Source organism: Mixia osmundae (genome assembly GCF_000708205.1).
Source record: "Mixia osmundae IAM 14324 unplaced genomic scaffold scaffold_10, whole genome shotgun sequence".
Taxonomy (NCBI): domain Eukaryota; kingdom Fungi; phylum Basidiomycota; class Mixiomycetes; order Mixiales; family Mixiaceae; genus Mixia; species Mixia osmundae.
In genome coordinates, this window is record NW_014575554.1 from 331,324 (window position 1) to 352,668 (window position 21,345).

The following is a 21,345-nucleotide window of genomic DNA, read 5'->3' on the forward strand; positions in this document are numbered from 1 at the left end:
CGCCATGGATTATCACCGCGCTATGCGCTTAATTTGTCAAAGTCAATGCACATATGTTGCGATACTATACAGTCTGGAGCCTGCCTTCTTATAGCTTCGGCAGACCTGCGAGCATCTTGTCTAGCTGTGCAGTACTGAGTGCGGTCAGATCAGAGCAGCCGCCGACGAGATGCTGCACGATGGTTCAGGTATTTGCTCCCCCAACAATCATAGATGCATACCGTTGAGATGTAGATCTGGGGTACCGTCACCCTGCCGACGCCCTGCTTCTTTGCAAGGTAGGTCTGAATGGCATCGCCCGCAGGATCGTGGTCGAGCTCGAGCACCTTCATGTTCGCCGACTGGCCTTTGTCCGAGAGGATCTTCTTGGCCTTGACGCAGTAAGGGCAGTAGGACTTGCTGAAGACGGCGATCGGAGCAGACTCGATCATCGAGTCGACTCGCTTTGCGATGGCTGCCATCTCTTCGGGAGTCGCAGAAGGTGCGACGAAGAATCTCTTGACTGCTGTGACGATGTGACTCATGCGCTTCCTTGCGAAGATCTCCTGGATGGCTGTCAATAGATTTCAAGCTGAGCCGGTGTCAAGTCGATGACGACGTTGGCAACGAAGCGCGCCGTGTCAGACGAGGCACCGTGCGCTGACCCTCGTACAGCTTGAGCAGGCGGATGGCCCTGCTGAGATGTCGATAGCAGTCCAGCCAGGCCTGCAAGAGTGGGACGAGACAGATGACACGCCTCAGCACGAGCAGCACGAGCCACGCTGGGGTGAGCTGAGCGAGTCCGAGGAAGAGGAGGAGGGGGAGGAGACGGACCAGCTCGAGATCAGCTCGCAGGATGATGTAGAAGACCATATCGCTGCTCGCAATGGGCGCCGGCAAGGCTATGGCGGGCGAGACGCAGAGGAGGGAGATGCGCCGTCTGATCAAGGCACGGGCTTTGTCGAAGTCGTTGCAGGCATTGCTTCTGCTAGGCAAGCGCAGCGCTCCCAGACCGACAGTTGCTGACCGGTACTCACCACAGTATCTCGCCTGCGCCGCTGTTGATGGCCCATGCATTCTACTTGACCGGACTGCCCCTCGGTATACCCGCACTGTACATCACAGCAGCACTCTACTGGCTTGCTCGGATCACGCTCGACGTCCAGGCACGCTATGTCGGGGCCAGGCATGTCTAGCCTCTGGCAGGAGTTGAGCAAGCTCATAGCAAATGGGCAGGACCTATTCGCGACTGGCACATTCAGTCTTTCCTACCGCATATGGCGGACACGTCATCGGTCAGCTCCTTGTGAATGCGACCATCCTCTTTGTGGCCGGCGGAAGAGCGGTCGTTGCTCTGATGAGCGCCACAGATATCGTACGTTTGCCGTTCATCGGATCACATCCAATTGACGCGGCGATCAGTTCTGTCAATTCTTTCCGCACAAGCTGCCCACCCTTGCCCGCATCATTGTGCCCTTTGTCATCACCCTCATCTTCGTATGTCATCCTCTCGTCAGAAAGACTCGCATCTCATGAAAAGGGAGTAGCTCATACCGGCTGCATCTGCCCCTCGTCGGCCGTTCTTGTCGGAGAAATCCTTTCCGGTCCTCACACGCTTGCCGCTTCTGTCGAATGCGCTCTGGCTTCTGGTGCTCTTCTTGATCGGCGTGAGGGCAAAGCGAATCGACTGGGATGATCCCGATACGATCGCATTGCCGCCAGACGATCATGGCGACGGCCTGCTCCGTCACGAAGTCATGGGCACCAGCGTCTGGGCCGGCATCGGTATGAGGCCCTTTTGATCGATTAGGGTGGTCATGCTGAAGATGGCCCGCAGCCATCATGGTTTTCGCTGTTGGTTCGCCTCGCAATCTCGTCATGCAGTATCACCGCACGCGACGGGACATGTTTGCGAAGCCTAATTCGAAAGCAGTCAAACTTGCGCAAAGGCACAAGGCAGAAGCTGCTGGTTTCATTGGTATCGGCGTAGCGACTGCTGTCCACATGGGCTGGGGTCTCGTTGGCTATCTGGGCATACCGCGCGGTGGCAGCAAAGGTGCGGGCCAGTCTGTTCCAAGAATCTCACAGACTGAGGGCTTCGAGCAGGCGACATCTTTTCGTTGCTACCGCGGCGTGACGGTTGGATCATCTTTGCTCGCGTGCTCATCCTCTTGACGCTCATGCTCAATCTGCCGTCGATCATTGCGCCAGCGCGGGATGCCCTCGTCAGGCTGACACGGATGCCATTTGCGCCGCACGGTCATACCGGGCAGCATCATCTGGTGCCAGAAGAGGACGCGAGCACGCACGAGGCGAGCGAGGGCAGGAGACGTCAGGCGACGCCAAAGACTTGGGATGTCAGACTTGCGATTGCAGCAGTCTGGCTCAGTGCTGCTACCGCTAGTGCAGCTTTGCGAGAGGCAGCGCCGGGTGAAGCGGCGCTGGGAAACGCCGCAGAAATCATCGGATGGGCAGGCACCACGACGCTCAGTTATATCCTCCCTTGTACGCCCAACCATCTTATGAAATGTCAAATAGCTAACGGAAAGGAGCAGCACTGTTCTTTATCGTGCTGTTTCACATAAGGAAAGCGCGGCACATCTTTGTGTCCGACCCGGCAGCTATCGCCCAGGACACACTCTTGCTCAGGAAGGAATATCAGTTGCAGAAGAGACTCAGCGGACGGAGGATATGGCAAGATCTTGGCTCGTTCGGTCTGCTCATGCCACTTGGGCTTGTGATCATCATCCGAGGTGCTATAGCTGTCAGTAAGCCATATTGATGTTGTAGACCTATCTTGACGAGGCTTAATTGACTCACTCGTTGACCAAAGTCGCGTGTAGCGTGCAGCCGGAACGCCAAGCGCGCCGCTCCTTCCACGATCTGGCAGGCCAGCATGTCCGATGAGTACATAGCTGCGCCAACGAGCAGTGCAGCGGCCTATACGCCCCAGTACAGCGGACCGGTGACAATCTCCAGCGAGAGTGCAAGGCCAGAATATCATGCATCAGCGACTGCGCCTTCACGCGAACCTGCGAGCTATTCATCGCCGCTCGTACCGACCTACGTCGCGCCAACGGCAGACTCTGCAGCCGCGACAGCTTATGAAGCGCAACCGCAGCTGCCTCAGCAGATAGCTGTCCCCACTTTGCCGGCTACAAGTACGGCCGATAGAAGCAAGGGCAAAGCGAGAGCGAGAGTGCAATCTGCTCAGTCTACTGCGGCTACGGGTACATCTGTCTTGCCCGTAGCGAGAGTGACGAAGATCATCAAGGCCGACAAGGACATCAGTATCTGCAGCAAAGAGGCTGTGTATCTCATCTCGGTCGCGACAGTCAGTCGTCCATCCTCCCCGTGCCTGGGCATACTTGATGGGGACTGAGCCGGCAGGAGTTCTTCATCAAGAAGCTCACAGAGGCAGCGTCGACGACTGCAAGGTTAGAGAAGCGCAAATTTGTCCAATACAAAGATCTAGCGACCACAGTAGCCAACTCTGACGAATACTTCTTTCTGGAGCGTGCGTCTCTTCTCATCTCCTTTTGCGTCAGCAGCTGAAGCCAGCGATAGAGATTATACCGCAGCAAGTGAGCCTGTCGACAGCATTGGCGAAGCGACAGGCGCAATTCGGCGTGCCTCCGCCGGCTGTACACGCTGCGCCTGTGCCCCTTGCGGGCGAGAACGGGATAGACCTGTCGACGCAGACGAGCGAGAGAGGCTCGGTCGATTTGCCAGATGTGCCAATCGCGAATGGCGACACGTATGCTGATCGAGCCGAGAGCGGGTCAGAGATCGAGGACGACGCCATGCGGCTCGACGGGTGACGTGCAATGCATCACAACTTGCTCTCTTCTGCCGCGATCGCTTCCCTGATCGTACGCGCTACGAGCGTGCCATCTTGTTCGTTCAGTTCCGCTCGGCCGCCCATGACAAAGTCGGCAGGTTTCTTCCATTTGCGGGAAGTTTTGCCGTATGCAGGTGCGACGACAATGTGGAAATGCACGTGGGGCACGACTTGCAGGTGACCGCTGTTCGAGACGACGTTGAAACTGTGATCTTCTGCGAGCATGGCTTCCTCTGAACCTCCTTCCAGCGTCTTGATCGCTCGACATACAGCGCGAGCAATACGGGGTAGGACGCGACCTATGCTCGCGCCGATAGCATCTGGCAAGTCCGACACTTTCTCGTGATGCGCTTTGGGGATGACGAGCGTGTGACCGCGCGAGATGGGCAGGATGTCGAGGATGGCGATGACGTCTTCGTTCTCAAAGGCAATGTGAGCGGGATCGCCGTCGTTGATGATCCCGCAAAAGGGACAAGTTGGATCGGATGGTCTGCTCTGCTTGATCGTCTCGCCCCTATTCTCGATCAGTGAGATGAGATGCGATGTCATCACGGCCAATGTCTACGGCTGAGGCTGCTCCTGTATGGCGCTGGGTGTCGGGCGATAGGCAACAGTCGATAATTTCCTATCGCGACTCGATCAGCGCTCACCTCGACGGTCGACGGCAAGATGACGTGACGTGGCCCGGCAGGCAAGCATGTCAGAGCTCACAGCGACCAAGCTGGCTCAGTACCAACAGCTCAACTGTGACTTGTTCCTACACAAGAGCTATCACGCACCTCGTACCAGCAGAAAGGAACCCGACGCCTACAAGCAAGCAGTCTTTGACCGTGGTCACCGTTTCGAAGCTGAGATCGTTGCCTATCTCCGATCCGAAGATCGCATACTCGATGTGAACTCACTGAAACCTCGAGATGCGCTCGACGCTATCGTCAGAGACCCGAGAGACGACTTCTTTGTCGTTGGGTTTGCCGCACGAAGCAACTTGTCTACTCACTTTGAGCAGCATGACACACCACCGGTCCGCTTTGGTACCTTCAAGCCTGATTTCGTTCACATCACAAAGATTGAAGCGGCCATACATTGGCACCTCATCGACGCCAAAATGTCACATCAGGTCAAGCCGAGCCATTTTGTTCAGCTGTACTTTTATCATCTCTCGATGCTAGATCTCTTGCGCAACCGTGCAGATGAGACTTGGATACCTTCTGAGGATATGTCAGTTTGGCTGCCGTCGCATGGCGTTGACGGCAATCCCGCAAGAACGCCAATTCGATTAGTCGCGAAACGCCTCGATAAGATGTTTTTTGGTGACATACCGCAAATGCTTGGGCGGGCAGAACGCGAAGTGGACTACCATCTCAACCCGTTATGCAAAGCTTGCGATTTCGAACCGTCTTGTCGTGATCGGGTCAATGCAGAAGGTAGACTGGGCAAGATTCCTGGTCTATCGCACGCAGATCGCCATACATTTTTGTCACTATCAAGACATGAAGGTTCATGCAGTGTAGACGCAACAGAAATAGAAGAGCTTGACTCGCTCTTGCATAGTCCGAGCAGAATGGCTGAAAGATCAACGGCTGCACCCGAAGCCAGCAGTCGATTGCGGAAAGCACTCGCTGTCAATAGTGACGGTCAGAGCAATATGCTCGAAGCAGCAAAGATGTCGAAAGTTATGGCAACAGGCCGTCGATCTGGCGTTCTGTCTACAGCCGAAGTGCGTCCACCCTGCTGTCTATCCAGGTTCCTCTGACGTGGCGCAGGACGTCGCTGTCATCTTCAGTCTGGTGCCCGATCCGAATGCGCTCGATAGCGACATCGTCGCGTTTGCTGCAGCCACCTACGTCTCGGATACGGCTGTGGTCAGTCAAGAACATCGAAAATTGCTTTCGATGCCACAGTCGGGCGACGCAGCAAGCTTTGTCAGGATTGCTGCTCGCGTGCTGCGCCGAGTCATTGCTGCCGGGCTGACTGCTCAAGTCTACGTCAGCCAGCCTTTCGAGCGAAGTCTTCTATCCAGTCTAGTCGTTCGGAATGCGCTCGATGATAGAGTTGAGACGGACGATCTCAGAATGCTCATCGGATGTCTCTGTGAGGGTGCTGCTGCCCTTGCGACGCAATTTCAGCCTATCATCATTCGCGATGCCCTCGAAGTGCTCACGAATAAAGGCGCACTACAAAAGACTGCGCTCGTCGCTTGCGCAGCTCGGCTCGATCTCCCAAGCGACGGCTCGGTCGATGAAGTACGCGAGCGTATCGCCGCTAATTTACAGACTCGCTTTCAGGGTAAAGGGAATGCGGAGGTTGACGGTCTCAAGGTTGTTGCGTTGCTTCATGAGATCCCCCGCGTGCTCGCGATCCCCGTACCGGGTTATCTGCACACGCAAGCGGTCTTGGCTGCGCTCTCTCCCCCAGACGCTCGAGACCTTGCAGACGACGAGCAGCTATACGCTCAACTCGAACGCGGAGGGCTGGAGTCAATCGCTTGCTCGCTTTCTCAGCGCACGCTAGCCTGTCTGCAAATACTTCAGGCCGCCCGTACAAAGCTACCGATCTTGACTGGAAGGCCATTGGAGCATACACTGCTGCGCTCGAGTTCGATCATGAAGCCGATCTTTTGCGACGTCTGTCATCATCCAGCACTCCGCAAGCTTAGCTTCGTCACACAATTCGAGACACTCTCCCGGCTGGATAAGCTTGTGACCGGTCGCATTGATGATACCAGCTCGATTGCATCACTGATCTTCCTTGGATCTTTCAAGTCAGACGGCAACGTATGGTTACAACGCTTTCGGGTCGTTCAGGGCGCCTTGGACCCTCCAGCAGAAGCAAACGGCTTCCCACTCTACGACTACTTGCTTGTCAAAGCTTCAAATCACGTCGATTTAGCCGTGACAGGCTTTCCCGATCTGGCGCTCAGCAACGCGCGTGTGCCTTTAACATATGGCGCAGCGGCTAGCTGGCGTAGCATGTCTGACGAAGTCCGCGAGAGCGTTCACTTTGCGTCGATCGAGAGCGTCGATGACACGCTTGTTTGCTTGCGGACATGGTCAGACCCATGGAAGCAGCCAGAAAAGGGTAGTGAATATCAAGTCCATCTGCGCCTTACCGACTTTAGCTTTCGCAACATTTTGACAAGGCTAATGATCATCGATATCAGCTCGACGCAGTCGCTACATCCTTTCGTATCTCTCGTGTCTGATGCAGATGCTTTTGCAGCAGAACCATCTTTTGGTGGCTCAGCAGATGAGCTTGCCAGAGAGGCACAGATGTCATCATTGTTTACGGCCCTCAAAGGCCTACGTCCAGACATTGCGCGTGTCGCATTTCAACCAACACAACGACGCGCGTTCCGTAGAATGCTAACCAATCGCCTCAGCGTCGTTTTCGGTCCGCCTGGATCTGGCAAGACCTCGACGATTGCCCTGAGCTTACTAAGGCTCTGCGACATCGTCCGCTCTACTAATTCCAAATCATGCTCAACCATCTTCATGACTGCCATGACGCATGCCGCAATCGATCAGTTTCAGGCACGAGTCGAGGACTTGAAGGCCCTGATGAAGGACATGCCTGGCTTAGACACCGACTTCATTGATAATCTCGTACTTGAGCGAGTCCGATCTGGCACAACGCACCCAAAGCCTCAGAGTCCAGCAGGATCAACTGCCTGCTATCTCGCTACAGTCTGGCAGCTCGCAAAGCTTAGCGATCGCTTCAAGCTAGAGGCAGATTTGATTATTGTCGATGAGGCCAGCCAGCTCAGCTTGACGGCTTTGGCAATGGTCACACAGCTGTCGCAACACGGTAAGCTCTTGCTAGCCGGCGATCCGCGTCAGCTGGGCCCGATAATTACTGGCACGGTATGTCTGTCAGACAATGCGAGCTTGTCGGAAGCTGAAAGACTCGTTCATGGCAGTATCCGCCTCAGGACGCCTACCTCTACGGCAGCTCACTCGACTGTGTGCTGTATCGTCACCAGGACTCCGAGTCTCAGTCGAGCTTTGGTATGGGCGTGACGCAACTAGAAGAGAACTTCCGTCTCAACCCGGATCTGGCCAGCTTCGTATCCACAATATACACGCGACGCTTTGTATCGATGAAGCGTCGAGCGCATGACCAGGTTGCGAGACGGCTTCAGCTCCATCTAGACCGCCTTGCGCGTAGTCCCACGCGCGTTTTATTCTCCAATATTGCATGCGCAATGCAGGGCTTGCCATCGACACTTACGAAACCCTTTCGTACAGCGCCCATTTCTGCCGAGCTGCATGCCTCTCTCATCAACATTGACCTCTCACAGGCTAGCGCTCGATCACCAGCTGGGTGCGCAGAAAGCGAGGCGCAGTGGATTGCCCGTATTGCGCATATTCTGCTTGATGCTGTCGATGACGCGACCGTCTTCGTGGCTTGTCCACATAGAAAGCAGCGTCAAGCTGTTCGACAGGCCTTTGCACAGGCGTCACAAGCCTCACAAAACCTGTCCGACCTGGTTGGCAGCCTGACGCTCGAGGAAACCCGGGCCTCGAGGATCAAGATCGAGACAATCGAGCGATTGCAGGGTGCAGAGGCCACATTCGTCATCGCTTACTTCGCCAGTACAAATGCGGACAGCCTTTCGGCGACTGAGCTAGAGTTCTTTTACGTCCGCGAACGACTCAACGTAGCGCTTTCGCGCGCCAAAGAGCTGTGCATCTTGCTTACTTGCGATGCGGTCCTGATGCCGCCGCTACAAGCCATCAGCAGTGTCGCTAGCCGGGAAGGCTTCGCGTATCTTGACGAGTATGTTCAGCGAAGCCATCGTGCTCGCGTCCAATTGTAGGGTCGTGCTAAGTCACTTGTCGTTGTACACTTTGCATTCGCATTTGTCAACAAAGTATGACATCATGAATTGGGGATGAGAATATACATAGCATTTACAGACTCAGCGGGTCGTCCGCTCCGAATCAGCTGGACTGACACTCCTATCAGCTCCGCCAGCCATAGACGTGGGCGAGTCGCAACGAGGCAGAGCCAAAGGTGTTATGGAGCCTTCTTCGGCTGGCAAAGGATCGATCTTGGTCGGCATGGCAGGTAGCCATGCCTCGGTTCCGCCGAGATCGCGAGCTTCTTGCCACGTCATCCTCACAGGGGCATAGACGACGACTGTTTCTGACAAGCGCCGACGTGATCTGCCTTTTCCTTTGCTTGCAGTCGGCGTGTCATCACCAGATGATTGCCGTACTGGCGCAGAGACGGGTCCGATGCCCAACCCGGTGCGTGTAGTATCGAGCATGGGCAAAGCTTTTGTCGTCATCTTGCTATCGGGTTCTATCTGCTCGACTGAGCTCGCTAATATTGGCGAGTTCCTCGGAGCGCCTTCAAAGGTGGGTGGCAAGAGCATGATCAGTGAATGTGGTCTGTTCTTCCTGCTCCTGTGGTGTGCTGCGGAACCAGAGGAGCCAGTCATTGGCGACTTGATGGATGATGACAGACTAGGCGATCGGATCACTCCTGTCGTCTCTGCCTCGATTGCAGTGACCGGCAGAGAATATGACTTGATAGGTGAGTGAGGCGACGTAGCGCTGAGAGACCCTCGTCTGACGTGACCTCGCTGATCGTACGTCACCGTCGTGGGATTTGGACCACCGCTGGACGACGGAGTACTGAAGCTCGTCGGCCTCGAGCGTGCGGTACGCTCGATATCACTGGATCGCTCTTTGAGTAGAGCCTCTGTTGACTCGAGCTTTGCATAATTCAGTTCTGAGCGCCGGGCGGCTCGAGCGACGATACGGTTCCAGTAATGGCTTGTCGCAACGACGAGACCAACGCGGATGCAGACGAGAAGGATCATAGCCAGCGCAGTCAGCGCAACGAGGAGGGTCCATCGTTCCTCGCAACTCTCGACGCCGAACCCGCCTTGACCCAGTACGGCATACGAAAGCGTCTTGAGGAAGCCGGTATCGTCGCCCTGGGTGCCTTTTGGGAGGGCCTGCATGATGTTTGAATCGCGGCGTGTCAGGAGCGCAGAGACAAGGTCGCGCTTGACGAAACGGCGGCGTGCATCTGTGTCGAGCAGGGAAGATGCCAAAGTAGGCCGATCGGAGTCGCCTAGGGTAGTTCCGACGCCCGACCAGAATTCGCCGGATGTAGCTCGTTCGCAGATGACATGCTTGAACGAAGCTTGGTATTTCTCGGTCAGGTATAGTGCCGTTAGCGTAATGGAGGAAACGATGAAGAGGAGCAAGTCCATGAGTGAGTAAAGGAAGAATACGTTCAATGTAGCCAAGTGTTGCTGCGTTTCATGGTCAGCTTCATTCGGCTTGACAACCGGACTGAGATCCACCTTGTAAACAGCGTGGAAGCCAGCAAGGGCGGCAATGACGCCTATGGTCGAGTATAGGCGACCCAGAGCGAGTGCGATACCCATCCCCAGCGTCGATGAGGCATGCGGGCTATCAAAGGATACGTGCTGAGCGTCAGTGCGTCTGTACGAGGGTGGTGCAGCGTTTGCTTCGAGCGAGACGGTGCCCAAGTATGAGAATGCCCAGCAATGAATCACGAATGTGAGGCAAGCAAGCGCGGCCGCTGCCAACCTGCGCGTACGTTGCCATGAGATCCTAACAGCATTAAGCGAAGCGCACGGAGCACACCTAGAAGTGAACAAGCGTCTGCGTATGCGCCAAGGGAAATCCGTCCCATCTGGTCGCCTCCTGCTCATGCTAGGCGACCGCCTTGGGCTACCTGAACGTGTGCGGAACATTTCCGCTTTCTCTTCACCAGAGAGCAAGCCATTTGAGGAGCGCTGGTCGTTGTGGTCATCATCTGAATCGTCAGACGAGAAACTAGGCATGTAGGCTCGTGAGGATGTCTCTGACCGAGCGCGCGATGTGCTTCTCAGTCCGGGAGGGACATACTGCCTCCACAGTGCTCTGAGACCTCCGAGCGTCGACTGTGCACGGGGCTTGAGACCCCGTACGTGCCTATCAAACAGCCTTGGGTCTGGCGTTCCCGTCGATGTCGGCCTTGATGCGGCCAGTCCGACGTTTGAGTTTCTACGCTTCGTTGTAGAGTCGTCCATCGTGTCTGCGATCTGCTCGCCCGGCAGAGTGGGTGCGCGACAGAGGCCAGTCGAGTGTACGTCGCCTCTGTGATCAGGGAGAGGCGACCGGGCTTAACACGCCGAGGATTTGACGGGTGTGCTTATGCGGCCAAAGACTCTGCTCATCTCTTGCTGTGGCAGTGCGACTATCGACAGGATGACATACGAGGGCGACTCTGATCGTCACAGTCGTTGATCAGACCAGTCAGTCAGCTCGATAGATCGACAGTCTCGCGAGGGGGGTCACACGAGTTGTCCCACATGGATGCGAACCGCGCCGAGACGGGAGGTGGCGAGCTGCTGGCTTGCCGCGTGCGCGCGCCAGTGACGAGCAGGCCGCTGCTGAATAGATGGGCGATACTCTCAAGGATGCGCCCGAATTCTTCGAGGTCTGCCGGTTGATCCGCTTTCTAGCAGCTTGGCTGACCTTGTGGCATCCCTGTCTCGCGCTTCGACCCTCCCGTGTGCCATTGTCGAGCTCAGCACGACGTCGGCTCCTCGCTCATCTCTCGGACAGAGCAACTAGGTCAGTAGAGCTTGTTGCGCCAGGGCAGGCTGCTGAAGCAAGCATCTACAAGGCACCTTTCGGGAGCTGGGCCCGCCTGATCTCTGTCACGTCGTCAAAACTACTGGCCGCTCAGGCAGCAAAGATGTACGGATGCAAGAGGCAATGCGCTCGCTGTAGCTTACAGCACTTGCTCTTCGACACAGCTTGGATCATTCCATTACGTATCTGGTGTTACCGCGACTTCGTCAGCCTCGCTAGCAGCGTATCTCAATGTGCGCTCAGCTTGCTCCCGTCAATGCTACAGCTGACACGAGCTACAGTCACTCACCTACACCATCGATGGCGTTCCATCTTGGCTGGGTGGAAAGTCTCGTAGCGACTGGAAGATCAAAACGGGCTGCTACTGGTATCTCTGCGTTCGCACAGCGGATCGTCAACGCTGAGCGTTATGCAGCTGCTTCAATGCCTTTTCTCGCGTCGACGTGAGAGTGGAGGTCAAGATACCCGGCGGCGTAGATGCTTACGTTATCGACTTGCGAGGCGAGAGGCAGGCTGCTTCATCTGAGCAAAGCAGCAAGCAAGCTTACCAGCAGCTGCAGGCACGATCCAACGCCGCAGATTTGGACAGAAGTTTATCTCTCCTCAATTCTTCGCGCCATCCTCTACGCTGATGATCCGGCGTACCGGCTTGCGGGATACAAGAAACTCGATCCCATACGCGACATCGAAGACGAGCATCGTTTCGTCGCTGCAGCCGAGCAATGCTTCTCTCAAGGCTGGCTACTAGGCAGCGATCCCGAGATACAAGTCGCAACATCTACGAGCAATCACCTTACTTCTGCCATCATGAAGTACTTTGGCGACTCTTATAGATGGGAGCCAGCCATTAACTTGTTCGAAAAGCTGGTCGTGCGCGATGGCGAGGTAGCCAGCCTGCTCGCAAAGGCATATATCTCAATGGGTGTGTCTGTCAGCTTCTAAATGCACGGGCGCCAACTGATGCTGTTGCAATCGGTCAGACGAAGAAATCAAGGGCATTCAGGTCTTACACCGCGCACTGCAAGACCACCCCCAATCATACCCACTCCTCCATGTACAGACCGACTTTTTGCGCTCAAAGGTAAAGTTCTGCCATTCGCATGAGGCAACGCGCTGATACTTTGCAGGGCGAGCATGCCTGGGCGCTCAGGCTGGCCACAAAGGCTGTCAACTGCGCCCCGTCGGAATACGTGACGTGGGCCAAATTGACAGACGTCCACATGGATCTCAAGCAGTGGAAGGAGGCTCTCCTTACGCTCAATTCCTGTCCTATGTTTACCTACAACGACCGAGATCTGCATCGCATGGGCACGCCTGCGCGGACACATTTGCCGATAAAGCAGTTCATTGCAGATTCCGACATACTTGACGACGATGACGACAACAACGAGGCTGACATTGCTCTGTTACGATTACCAGCGCCTTCGCTCAAGGGAACCTTCGCGCACGCCTACGCGCTGCTGTCTCGACTAGTCAGCGTGATCGGGTGGGACGAATTGCTCAAGTGCAGGAGCGAAGTCTTCGTCATGGAAGCCGAGTACGCCGAGCATAGAGCACAGCAGACCGGCCCCAGGCGGGGTAGCGCAGCCCTGCTGAATGGATCGACTGCGGACAGCATTGCAGGTAGCGAAGAAGCCGATGATGATGCGTCGACCCATGGACTCAAAATGAGCGATACAGCCGATACGTCACTCGCAGCGCCAGACATACCCGACATCAGCGTATCATCAGATCTCGAAGATCATTCTGTCGACGCTGTCCGGAAAGGTTCCGCTGGCGAGCTGTCAGGTCAGGCAGATGGCATCACGCCACCTGTACAGGCGGTGCACGATGACAAAACGGACAGATCGGACGCCGCTGACACCTTTGCGCAAGATGCTTCGCCTATTGCCGGGTCCTCCTTCCAGAACAAACGACTATGCGAGCGATGGCTTGACAACCTCTTCATGGTACTCTATGAAGATCTGAGAGGTGCGGCGTGCTTGAAACAACGTACTTACATGCTCATGACTTTTCGTGACGCAGTCTATACGATCTGGAGAGCAGAGCTAGCTCACTTCAAGGCTCAACAGCTAACGTATCGCAAGACCGGTACCGAATGGGAAATCCTTGGCGAACTCGCGCAAAGACTGCACCACAAGGAAGAAGCGAAAGAGGCCTACGAGCGCGCGACTCAGCACAAGTTCAGCGCGAAAGCATGGACAAAGTTGCTCGAGTTCTACGCGGATGAGCGTGATGTGCCGAGATCTCTGGCAGCTGTGGTACGCCTGGCGACATATCAGCATCGCTGGTACATGGAGATGTCGGCAAGTCTCTCTCTCTTTTGACGAGTCTGCGATATTGCAAGCTGACTAGTATCGTGCAGTATCCTACGACGGTGGCGCAGCAGCTGATCAAACTGATCAGATCAGAGGGCGTGTCGAAACTGAGCTACTCGCTCGTGTCGATGAACCTACAACCCCAGATCCTGGCGCTCTGTCAAGGCTACTTCCGCTATGCTTCGACGTTCCGCGTAGAAGGTCACGACTACTAATGATCAATCATGAATGCATCCTTGAGATCGATCTCGCCAGTCGCCTGAATGAGTGACGCGTCCGTCCTCTGCGTGCCTCTTTCGAATTCTCATCAACCCTCGAAGGCGCTGTGGTAGGCTTTGCAAGTCAGTGCATGCTTCGACTGGTCAACAGGAGACTAGGCATAGCCAAGCGATCGCCTCTGCAGACGTACAGACCCGCACGAGGGCCCAGACGATCGATGGCAACTGCATTGTCCTACGATGCTCCCAAGACGCTAGGCAACTTTGATCTCACCAATGGGCCTCTCGATCTTCGGCAAGAGCTTGGTAGGGACATCAAGCTATCCAAATGGGTCTCTCGCAAGTCTGGCCTGCGAGTCGTTCACGTCGATGTCGAAGGGCCACTCGTACAAGGCTACCTGACAGTGGCGACAGAGATCCACGACGATAGCGGCTGCCCCCACACCCTCGAGCATCTCGTCTTCATGGGCAGCGAACGCTTTCCCTACAAAGGCATCCTCGACAGTCTCGCCAATCGCTCGAATGGCAATGGCACGAACGCATGGACCGACACGACTCATACTGCTTATACTGCTAGTACAGCAGGTAGCGATGGCTTCTTGCGGCTACTGCCGATCTATCTTGATCATGTGCTTTACCCGACGCTCACTGATAGCGGCTTCACGACCGAAGTCTATCATCTCAACGGAAAGGGTGAAGATGCGGGCGTGGTGTACAGTGAGATGCAAGGCAGAGAGAACGGCAGTGGCGACCTCATGTCACTCAAGTGTGTACAACAGGTCATGTTGCCCGCAGACAACACTGACTGCTGAGCAGGCTACAACGGGCACTGTATCCCAAGGGCTCAGGCTATCGCAGCGAAACTGGCGGGCTGATGGAGGCTCTGCGCATACTGACTATAGATCAAAGTGAATATCGTGCTCGCTTCTTGTAGCGTGCATAGCTGACGCGATTATCATCAGTCCGCGATTACCACCACTCGTACTATGTACCGCATAATCTCGTGCTCATCATCACCGGCAAAGTTGCGCCCACCGAATTGCTGCAGACTCTTCAAGACACCATCGAGCCAAGCATAGAGAAGCACGGACAAGCCCAGGGCGTGAGACCGCCGGGATTCAAGCGGCCCTGGCTTGAGACGACTTCGAAGGGCGGCGCAGTCCTAGACAGCACACGGTCTGAAGAAATCTCGTTCCCCGAGCAGGACGAGTCAAGCGGCGAGGTCCTGCTCAGCTGGCTCGGTCCACCTCGTGATGACTTCTTGTCAGAAAAGGCGCTCGATATCCTCAGCACATATCTGTCTGACTCACCCGTCTCGCCCATCTACCGCGATTTGGTTGAGATCGAAGAGCCACTCGCCACGGATCTTGGCTTCTACGTCTCGGACCAGGAGAAGCATGTGCTCAATGTTTACGCGACGTCAGTGCCGACAGAGAAGCTGAACACCGTCAAGGACAAGGTCATCGAGGTCTTCCGTAGAGTCGTAGAGTCAGGCATCGATATGGAGCGAATGGCCATGCTTCTCAAGCGCGACCGCATCAAGATCCTGAGCAGTCTCGAGAAAGACGCAAGCGAGATCTTTGCATCCAGCGTCATATCCGACTTCATGTTTGGCTCAATGAACGGCAAAGATCTAGAGCGATCGCTTAAAGAGCGCGAACGCTTCGAGACGCTACAGACTTGGTCGGCGGAGCAGTGGGCTGAATTACTGCAAAACTATTATATCGACGGAGCGTGCTTGTCAATCGTTGGCAAACCGTCTGCTACGCTTGCCGAGAAGCTCGAGAAAGAGACCTCAGCACGACTGGAAGAGACCAGGGCAAAGTATGGCGAAAAGGGTCTAGCAGAGCTAGCAGAGAAGCTAGAAGCGGCGCAGAAGGAAAATGACAAAGAGATTCCCAAGGAGATCTTATCAGACTACAAGATCCCTGATGTCAAGTCCATACGATGGATAGACGTCCAGACTGCACGAGCTAGTGGTCTCTCGCCGCCGCTTGGATCTGCTGCTCGCAATGTGCAGGACTATATCGAACGGGACAATGTCAAGCTACCCTACTTCGTTCAGTACGATCACGTCGACAGCAACTTTGTTGAGATCAACGTTGGCCTGTTCCCTACTCATATACCTGCGCATCTTCGCTCTCTTGCGCCGATCTACCTCAGCTCGTTCTTCTCGCTGCCGGTGACCAGGGAAGATGGCACGAAGCTCAGCTTCGAGGACGTCGTCAAAGAACTCGATCGTGAGACAGTCTCGTATGACATCTCGCTCGGCACTTCAATGTCAGAGATCTTTGAGCTCACTATCAAAGCCGAGCGTTCCAAATACGCTACCGTGATCGCGTGGATCAATGACTTGCTCTTCGGCAGTGACTTTGACATCAATCGGTGCGCGCCTTGACTGCACACTGGCATGCTAAGCTGACTTTTGGGGAGCAGACTCAAGATCACGGCATCCAAATTATTGCAGAGCTTGCCATCAGAAAAGCGTGACGGCGAGACCATCGTGTCTGCCTTGTACCTCAGAGCGACATCTGACGCTGACAAGTCAACGCGACGCACGCTGAACGTGCTCGACCGATCAGAATCGATCTCAACATTGCTCAAGCGACTCCATGACGAGCCTGAGAAGGTGCAAGCTGATCTTGACGAGTTCCGTACAGCACTCACAGCACCCGGCTCCATGCGCATTGGTGTATCTGGCAACATCCTAGGCATAGAGAAGCCAGCCGCGGCTTGGACTGAACACTTTGCTCAATTTTCGGCTCAAGACCAAGAACCATCGAAGCAAGCGAGAACGGTGAACGGCGGCTCCCCCCGCTCCAGTCAGGTCGCTGCCCTTGATCCCGTCTTGTCGGGTCGCGACGTGCTCAGCAAGCTCGGCCGGCAGCCTGCAAAGAAGGCATTCCTGATGAGCATGCCATCCATCGAGAGCAGCTTCGCATGGCACGCAGCAAAGGCGCCGACCGATCTCAACCATCCAGATATTCCCGCTTTGCGCGTCGCCTGCGCGATCCTCAACGCCATGGAGAGCTACCTCTGGAAGTTCATCAGGGGTGCCGGGCTGGCCTATGGCGCATCGATTCGACTCGACGTCGAGCGTGGCTTCGTCATCTTCCGAGTCTACAAAAGTCCAGACAGCAGCAAGGCCTACCTAGAAGCAAAGCGCGTGATGAGCAAGCTTGTCAAGGGCGAAATCGAGCTGGACGAGCTCACACTGGAATCGGCAAAGAGTAGCATGGCCTACTCTGTTGCTAGTCGCGAGTCGAGCGTGTCCGATGCTGCAGCTGTGTCGTTCATCAATCAAGCGCTAAGAGGTCTACCGCAAGATCAAGAACGCGAGCTGCTCAGACGTGCAGGCGAAGTGACCGTGAAGCAGACCCTAGCTGCACTTGACAAGTACATCCTGCCAATCTTCAACGCGGACAGCTCCATTGCTGCCATTGCATCAGCCAAGTCAAAAGCAGACGATATTGCTACTGCCCTCGAGAAGGAAGGCTTCTCTGTCGAGCGCACAACGCTCGAGCTATCTGCAGCCGAGGAAGACGGCTCATCTGGATCCGACTCCGGCTCAGAAAGCAGCGCATAAATGTGTTGTTGTCATGCATAGAGTGTTCAAGCTTATTCTGCTTCTGCTTCTTCTGCGTGTTCATTTACTCGGTCTTTATTACAATCTTGCCGAATGCTCCCTTTGCCAGATGCTGGTAGGCTTTTACGACATCGCCGAATGCGTAGACTTGATCAATGATTGGCTTGACATTGTGCGCGACCATGATACGTTCGTTGAGCTGCTCGAACATTTGAACCGAGCCGACCATGATGCCACGAACATTGGCCGAGCTGAACAAGATTGTGATTGGAATATTGTCCTTTGAGTCCTTGGGCGGCGGCCCGCCGAGAGCACCGATACAGAAGACGCCACCATTCGGCTTGATGCTCTTCAAAGACTGCATGAATGTGCCTGGGCCGCCCACTTCGAGCACTTTGTCCACCCCAATGCCATTGGTGAGCTCTCTGACCTTTGTGCTCCACTCTGGCGTCGTGCTGTAATTGATCGTCTCCCACGCGCCTAGCTTCTTGGCGCGAGCAAGCTTCTCGTCGGAAGAAGAGGTGATGATGACTTTGGCACCTGCAGCGACGGCTTGCTGGAGTGCGTGAATGCTGACACCGCCCGTGCCGAGGAGCAAGACTGTCTGACCGGCTCTGATGGGCTCATTGAAGCCGAAGAGAGCTTGATAGGCTGTCAAGGCGGCACACGGCAGAGTAGCACCTTCCTCGTAGGACAAGTGGGGTGGCATGTGTACGAGGCCTTTGGCTTCAAAGCAACGGTACTGAGTCAGCGTACCGTCGACTGGGCCGCCCAACGTCGTCGCCCAATACTCTGCCTTCATATCGCCAGACTGCCACTCGCCCGTAAAGGTAGTCAGTACCTTGTCGCCTACTTTGAGCGTAGTGACATCTTCTCCGACAGCGATGACATCTCCTGCTCCGTCACACAGGGGAATGGGTCCGCCGTTCTTGGATTCGATGGGCGGTGGGTAGTGTCCCTTGAGGATCATCTGATCCCTGTAGTTGAGAGAAGTTGCCCTGATGTGGACTAGAACTTGACCACGCTTCGGGGCAGAGACGGGCTCTTCGACCTGGAACAGGCTAGTCTCTGCATTTTGCCCGCCGGCTTTGATTCGCCATGCCTTGCTGGTCGCTGGCAAGTTTCCTCCTGACATGTTGCTCAAGTCGAACCGAGCTCTGCTTCAATGTCCGAGGAAGATATCGCTTCCCCTTGCCACTCGCTTGCCGCATTGCTAAGCATGCGTCAATTGTTTTCTGGCGTCAATTGTTTTCGCCACAGGGGCGGGACCGGGCCGCGGAGTCCGGCGACGTCGGCCAAACCGCGATTGGCGCCTGACATTGATGGCATTTGACGCGACTAGTGTGGCCTACAAGTCTGCCAGCTCGACCGGACACATTGTTTATTGAAAGCCCATTGATATTGCGACTTATCTGATGGCCTAGAAGGTGGGCGAATGCGAGGATGTGCGGCGGAAGGCTCTCGAGAACTTCGGGTGCGCCTGTCGGACTCTTTGACCAGCCGCTGCCGATGTACTGCTGAAGACATGATGGGCCATCCCTGAAGGTGCTTGCTGACTTCATTCGACAGTGTATCTGCATTCGCTCCCTAAATGCTAATAGCCTTTGCTTACGCCGTGGCACGCTCGCCAACACTGCGACGCAGCACACGAGCCATCGATGTCCGCCGCAGTTATGCACAGGGTCCGGTATCTCCTGGTACGAAATATCGCAAGCGAAATCAGCGAGATCAATGCGTGAGCTCATCAGGGCTGCATACACGCCCTCTAGAGGCCATGTCAATCGTAGCAAAGAAGCTGACCCAACTATGAGCGTGTACACGTCGGACGCAGGCCATTCAGCCGCTCAATGGATCAGAGCTCGCGCAAACTTGACCAGGCTGGCCGTCGGCACGGATCCGAATGGCTTCCGGGACTCTAGTACGAGCATTCAGAGGGACAGCGTGGACCGATACCCATTGGGATCTCATGGAATTCGTCCGGCCGATAATTCAAAGCGGCATCCCTGAGAAGCTCACCGGATTGTCCGAATATAGGTCCACGCATGCACAAGGGCGACTAGCCGCCCAATGGGTGGATGCATGTCCCAAACTTGGCTCGAAAGATTCGAAATATCGGCCCCCCAAACCGGGTTGTGCGAGGCATACCGTTGTCTTAGATAGTGTGAAGAGCTGGCCTGCAGTGACCTCGCTAGACCTCGCGTGTCCGAGTGTGACTTTAGCGATGCTCGGGGAGCCCTGGTCAGTTCACTGGCTGGCCGGGCTCGGTCTGCTAGATACGAAGACTTTGACGGTGCTATGCAGCTCTTATCGATCATGCGAGCACATAGTCAGACATTTACAGATATCAGTGTCTACGTAAGGGAAAAAAAGGAAGCGAAACCACCGCTCTAGGCCGCTCGCAAGATCGAGTTGTTATGCCTCTTCTCAGCGGCCTCCGAGCCGCCGAGAACATCAAATTGCTAGCCTCTGATTATAACATGCCGGCCTTCATCACACTATCGACGATCATGCCGGATTGGACCATCTCCGCCCCGCATGTGGATCTGCCAAAGTTGCCCACGCCTGCAAACGTCGGAGTATCCGCAGGATGCAGGAAGGCAGGCTTTTTTCAGGACTCGATAACAGCGAATGGGCTGCTGACGACGAGCCGGGCGACGACCATCACGCAAGCGGAAGCGAGTTGAAGCATGTGCCACGTAATTATGACGACTTCGAATTCAAGCATCAGCTGCGCAGTTTCTGAGGGCACGAGAACTCGCGTTCCGCCAAATGGTGGATCGATATACTGCCGAGATCTTTCACCGCGGACGACAAGAACGTGACTCCCCCAAGAGGCTTTCGCAGCTAGTGGGTTTGATGGTGACCCTCGCAATGGATCTGGCCTGGAAATGCTATGATGCTTCGCGTTGATCCTGTACCGCAATATGTGCATTTCTTGAATTGAAGGTGTGATCAGACTCGGCTGGTTAATATCAATGGAATGTGGCAATAGGTTCAAGAGGTATGCAGGTCAAAAGTGGACCTGCGCAGAACCGTGAGGAGACGTGACACGTGATGCTCGACGTGACACGTGACTGGCGTCAAAGCTGAATCAGCTGAACAGCGCTTCGGTGCTACAAATGTTGCGTGTGCTGGTGGCTACGAGTGGTAGCGTGGCTTCCGTCAAGCTGCCGCTCATTGTCGAGGCTCTGAGAAAGCATTCGGACCGGCTGGAAGTCCAGGTCATTGCAACAGAGCATTCACTGCACTTTTACAACGCCGACAAGCTGCCATGTAGGGTCTGGAGAGATGCTGACGAATGGAAGGCAAGCTGAAGCCTGCGTGCATGCTCGCTATGCTCATAGATCCGAGCATGCAGGACTGGGACAAGATCTCTGACCCAATAGTGCATATCGAGCTCAGACGATGGGCTGATCTCATCGTCGTCGCTCCCTGCTCTGCCAACACGCTCGCAAAGATAGCCAATGGCCTCTGCGATAATCTGCTGGTATGCAATTCGCAGGCGGATGAGACCCGAGCTCATGATAGGAATAGACATCTCTCTTGCGCGCCGTCGACCCGAGCAAGACCAAAGTCATCCTCTGTCCGGCGATGAATACGCAGATGTGGCAGCACCCGCTCACAGCGATCCAGCTCAGTATGGTCAAAGACGTTCTGGGCTATCAGATCATGGGTCCTGTCAGCAAGAACTTGGCTTGTGGCGATGATGGCATGGGCGCAATGTCGTCATGGCAGGAGATCGTCGATGCTGTCGTCTCGGCCGCTGGCTGAGCGCACTGGA

At 55.3% G+C, this 21,345-nt stretch overlaps 9 protein-coding genes across 9 annotated transcripts; 5 read left to right on the forward strand and 4 right to left on the reverse strand.

Annotated features, from left to right (window-relative positions):
- Positions 1–32: 32 nt before the first annotated feature.
- L969DRAFT_89943 (uncharacterized protein) lies at positions 33–592 on the reverse strand. The gene is made up of 2 exons (XM_014710481.1): positions 222–592; positions 33–172 (listed from the first exon to the last, which is right to left on the reverse strand). The coding sequence occupies exons 1-2, from the start codon at positions 522–524 to the stop codon at positions 89–91; spliced, it is 387 nt and encodes a 128-aa protein (XP_014565967.1). The 5' UTR covers positions 525–592; the 3' UTR covers positions 33–88.
- Positions 593–681: 89 nt separating this feature from the next.
- On the forward strand, positions 682–3,800 carry L969DRAFT_53257 (uncharacterized protein; the record flags this gene model as incomplete). The annotated part of the gene is made up of 11 exons (XM_014710482.1): positions 682–948; positions 999–1,169; positions 1,205–1,354; positions 1,402–1,476; positions 1,527–1,764; positions 1,817–2,035; positions 2,083–2,484; positions 2,535–2,747; positions 2,823–3,313; positions 3,370–3,496; positions 3,547–3,800. The coding sequence occupies 11 exons, from the start codon at positions 682–684 to the stop codon at positions 3,798–3,800; spliced, it is 2,607 nt and encodes an 868-aa protein (XP_014565968.1).
- An 11-nt stretch (positions 3,801–3,811) lies between these two features.
- On the reverse strand, positions 3,812–4,369 carry L969DRAFT_19450 (uncharacterized protein; the record flags this gene model as incomplete). The annotated part of the gene is made up of 1 exon (XM_014710316.1): positions 3,812–4,369. The coding sequence occupies one exon, from the start codon at positions 4,367–4,369 to the stop codon at positions 3,812–3,814; it is 558 nt and encodes a 185-aa protein (XP_014565802.1).
- Positions 4,152–8,847, forward strand: L969DRAFT_199954 (uncharacterized protein). Its single transcript, XM_014710483.1, has 3 exons — positions 4,152–5,537; positions 5,584–7,680; positions 7,737–8,847. Exons 1-3 carry the CDS (start codon positions 4,518–4,520, stop codon positions 8,634–8,636), a joined length of 4,017 nt encoding a protein of 1,338 aa, XP_014565969.1. The 5' UTR covers positions 4,152–4,517; the 3' UTR covers positions 8,637–8,847.
- Positions 8,739–10,874, reverse strand: L969DRAFT_19452 (uncharacterized protein; the record flags this gene model as incomplete). The annotated part of the gene is made up of 3 exons (XM_014710317.1): positions 8,739–10,088; positions 10,140–10,389; positions 10,447–10,874. The coding sequence occupies 3 exons, from the start codon at positions 10,872–10,874 to the stop codon at positions 8,739–8,741; spliced, it is 2,028 nt and encodes a 675-aa protein (XP_014565803.1).
- A 371-nt stretch (positions 10,875–11,245) lies between these two features.
- L969DRAFT_105184 (uncharacterized protein) lies at positions 11,246–17,564 on the forward strand (the record flags this gene model as incomplete). The annotated part of the gene is made up of 15 exons (XM_014710484.1): positions 11,246–11,284; positions 11,379–11,421; positions 11,474–11,547; positions 11,607–11,675; positions 11,724–11,809; positions 11,858–11,950; positions 12,003–12,364; positions 12,423–12,523; positions 12,570–13,413; positions 13,468–13,748; positions 13,808–13,961; positions 14,081–14,744; positions 14,795–14,886; positions 14,941–16,363; positions 16,415–17,564. The coding sequence occupies 15 exons, from the start codon at positions 11,246–11,248 to the stop codon at positions 17,562–17,564; spliced, it is 5,475 nt and encodes a 1,824-aa protein (XP_014565970.1).
- L969DRAFT_89950 (uncharacterized protein) lies at positions 17,553–18,852 on the reverse strand. The gene has a single exon (XM_014710485.1). The coding sequence runs from the start codon at positions 18,697–18,699 to the stop codon at positions 17,629–17,631; it is 1,071 nt and encodes a 356-aa protein (XP_014565971.1). The 5' UTR covers positions 18,700–18,852; the 3' UTR covers positions 17,553–17,628.
- A 147-nt stretch (positions 18,853–18,999) lies between these two features.
- Positions 19,000–19,571, forward strand: L969DRAFT_53378 (uncharacterized protein; the record flags this gene model as incomplete). The annotated part of the gene is made up of 2 exons (XM_014710486.1): positions 19,000–19,038; positions 19,134–19,571. The coding sequence occupies 2 exons, from the start codon at positions 19,000–19,002 to the stop codon at positions 19,569–19,571; spliced, it is 477 nt and encodes a 158-aa protein (XP_014565972.1).
- A 1,112-nt stretch (positions 19,572–20,683) lies between these two features.
- Positions 20,684–21,335, forward strand: L969DRAFT_105187 (uncharacterized protein; the record flags this gene model as incomplete). The annotated part of the gene is made up of 3 exons (XM_014710487.1): positions 20,684–20,869; positions 20,923–21,051; positions 21,099–21,335. The coding sequence occupies 3 exons, from the start codon at positions 20,684–20,686 to the stop codon at positions 21,333–21,335; spliced, it is 552 nt and encodes a 183-aa protein (XP_014565973.1).
- Positions 21,336–21,345: the final 10 nt, after the last annotated feature.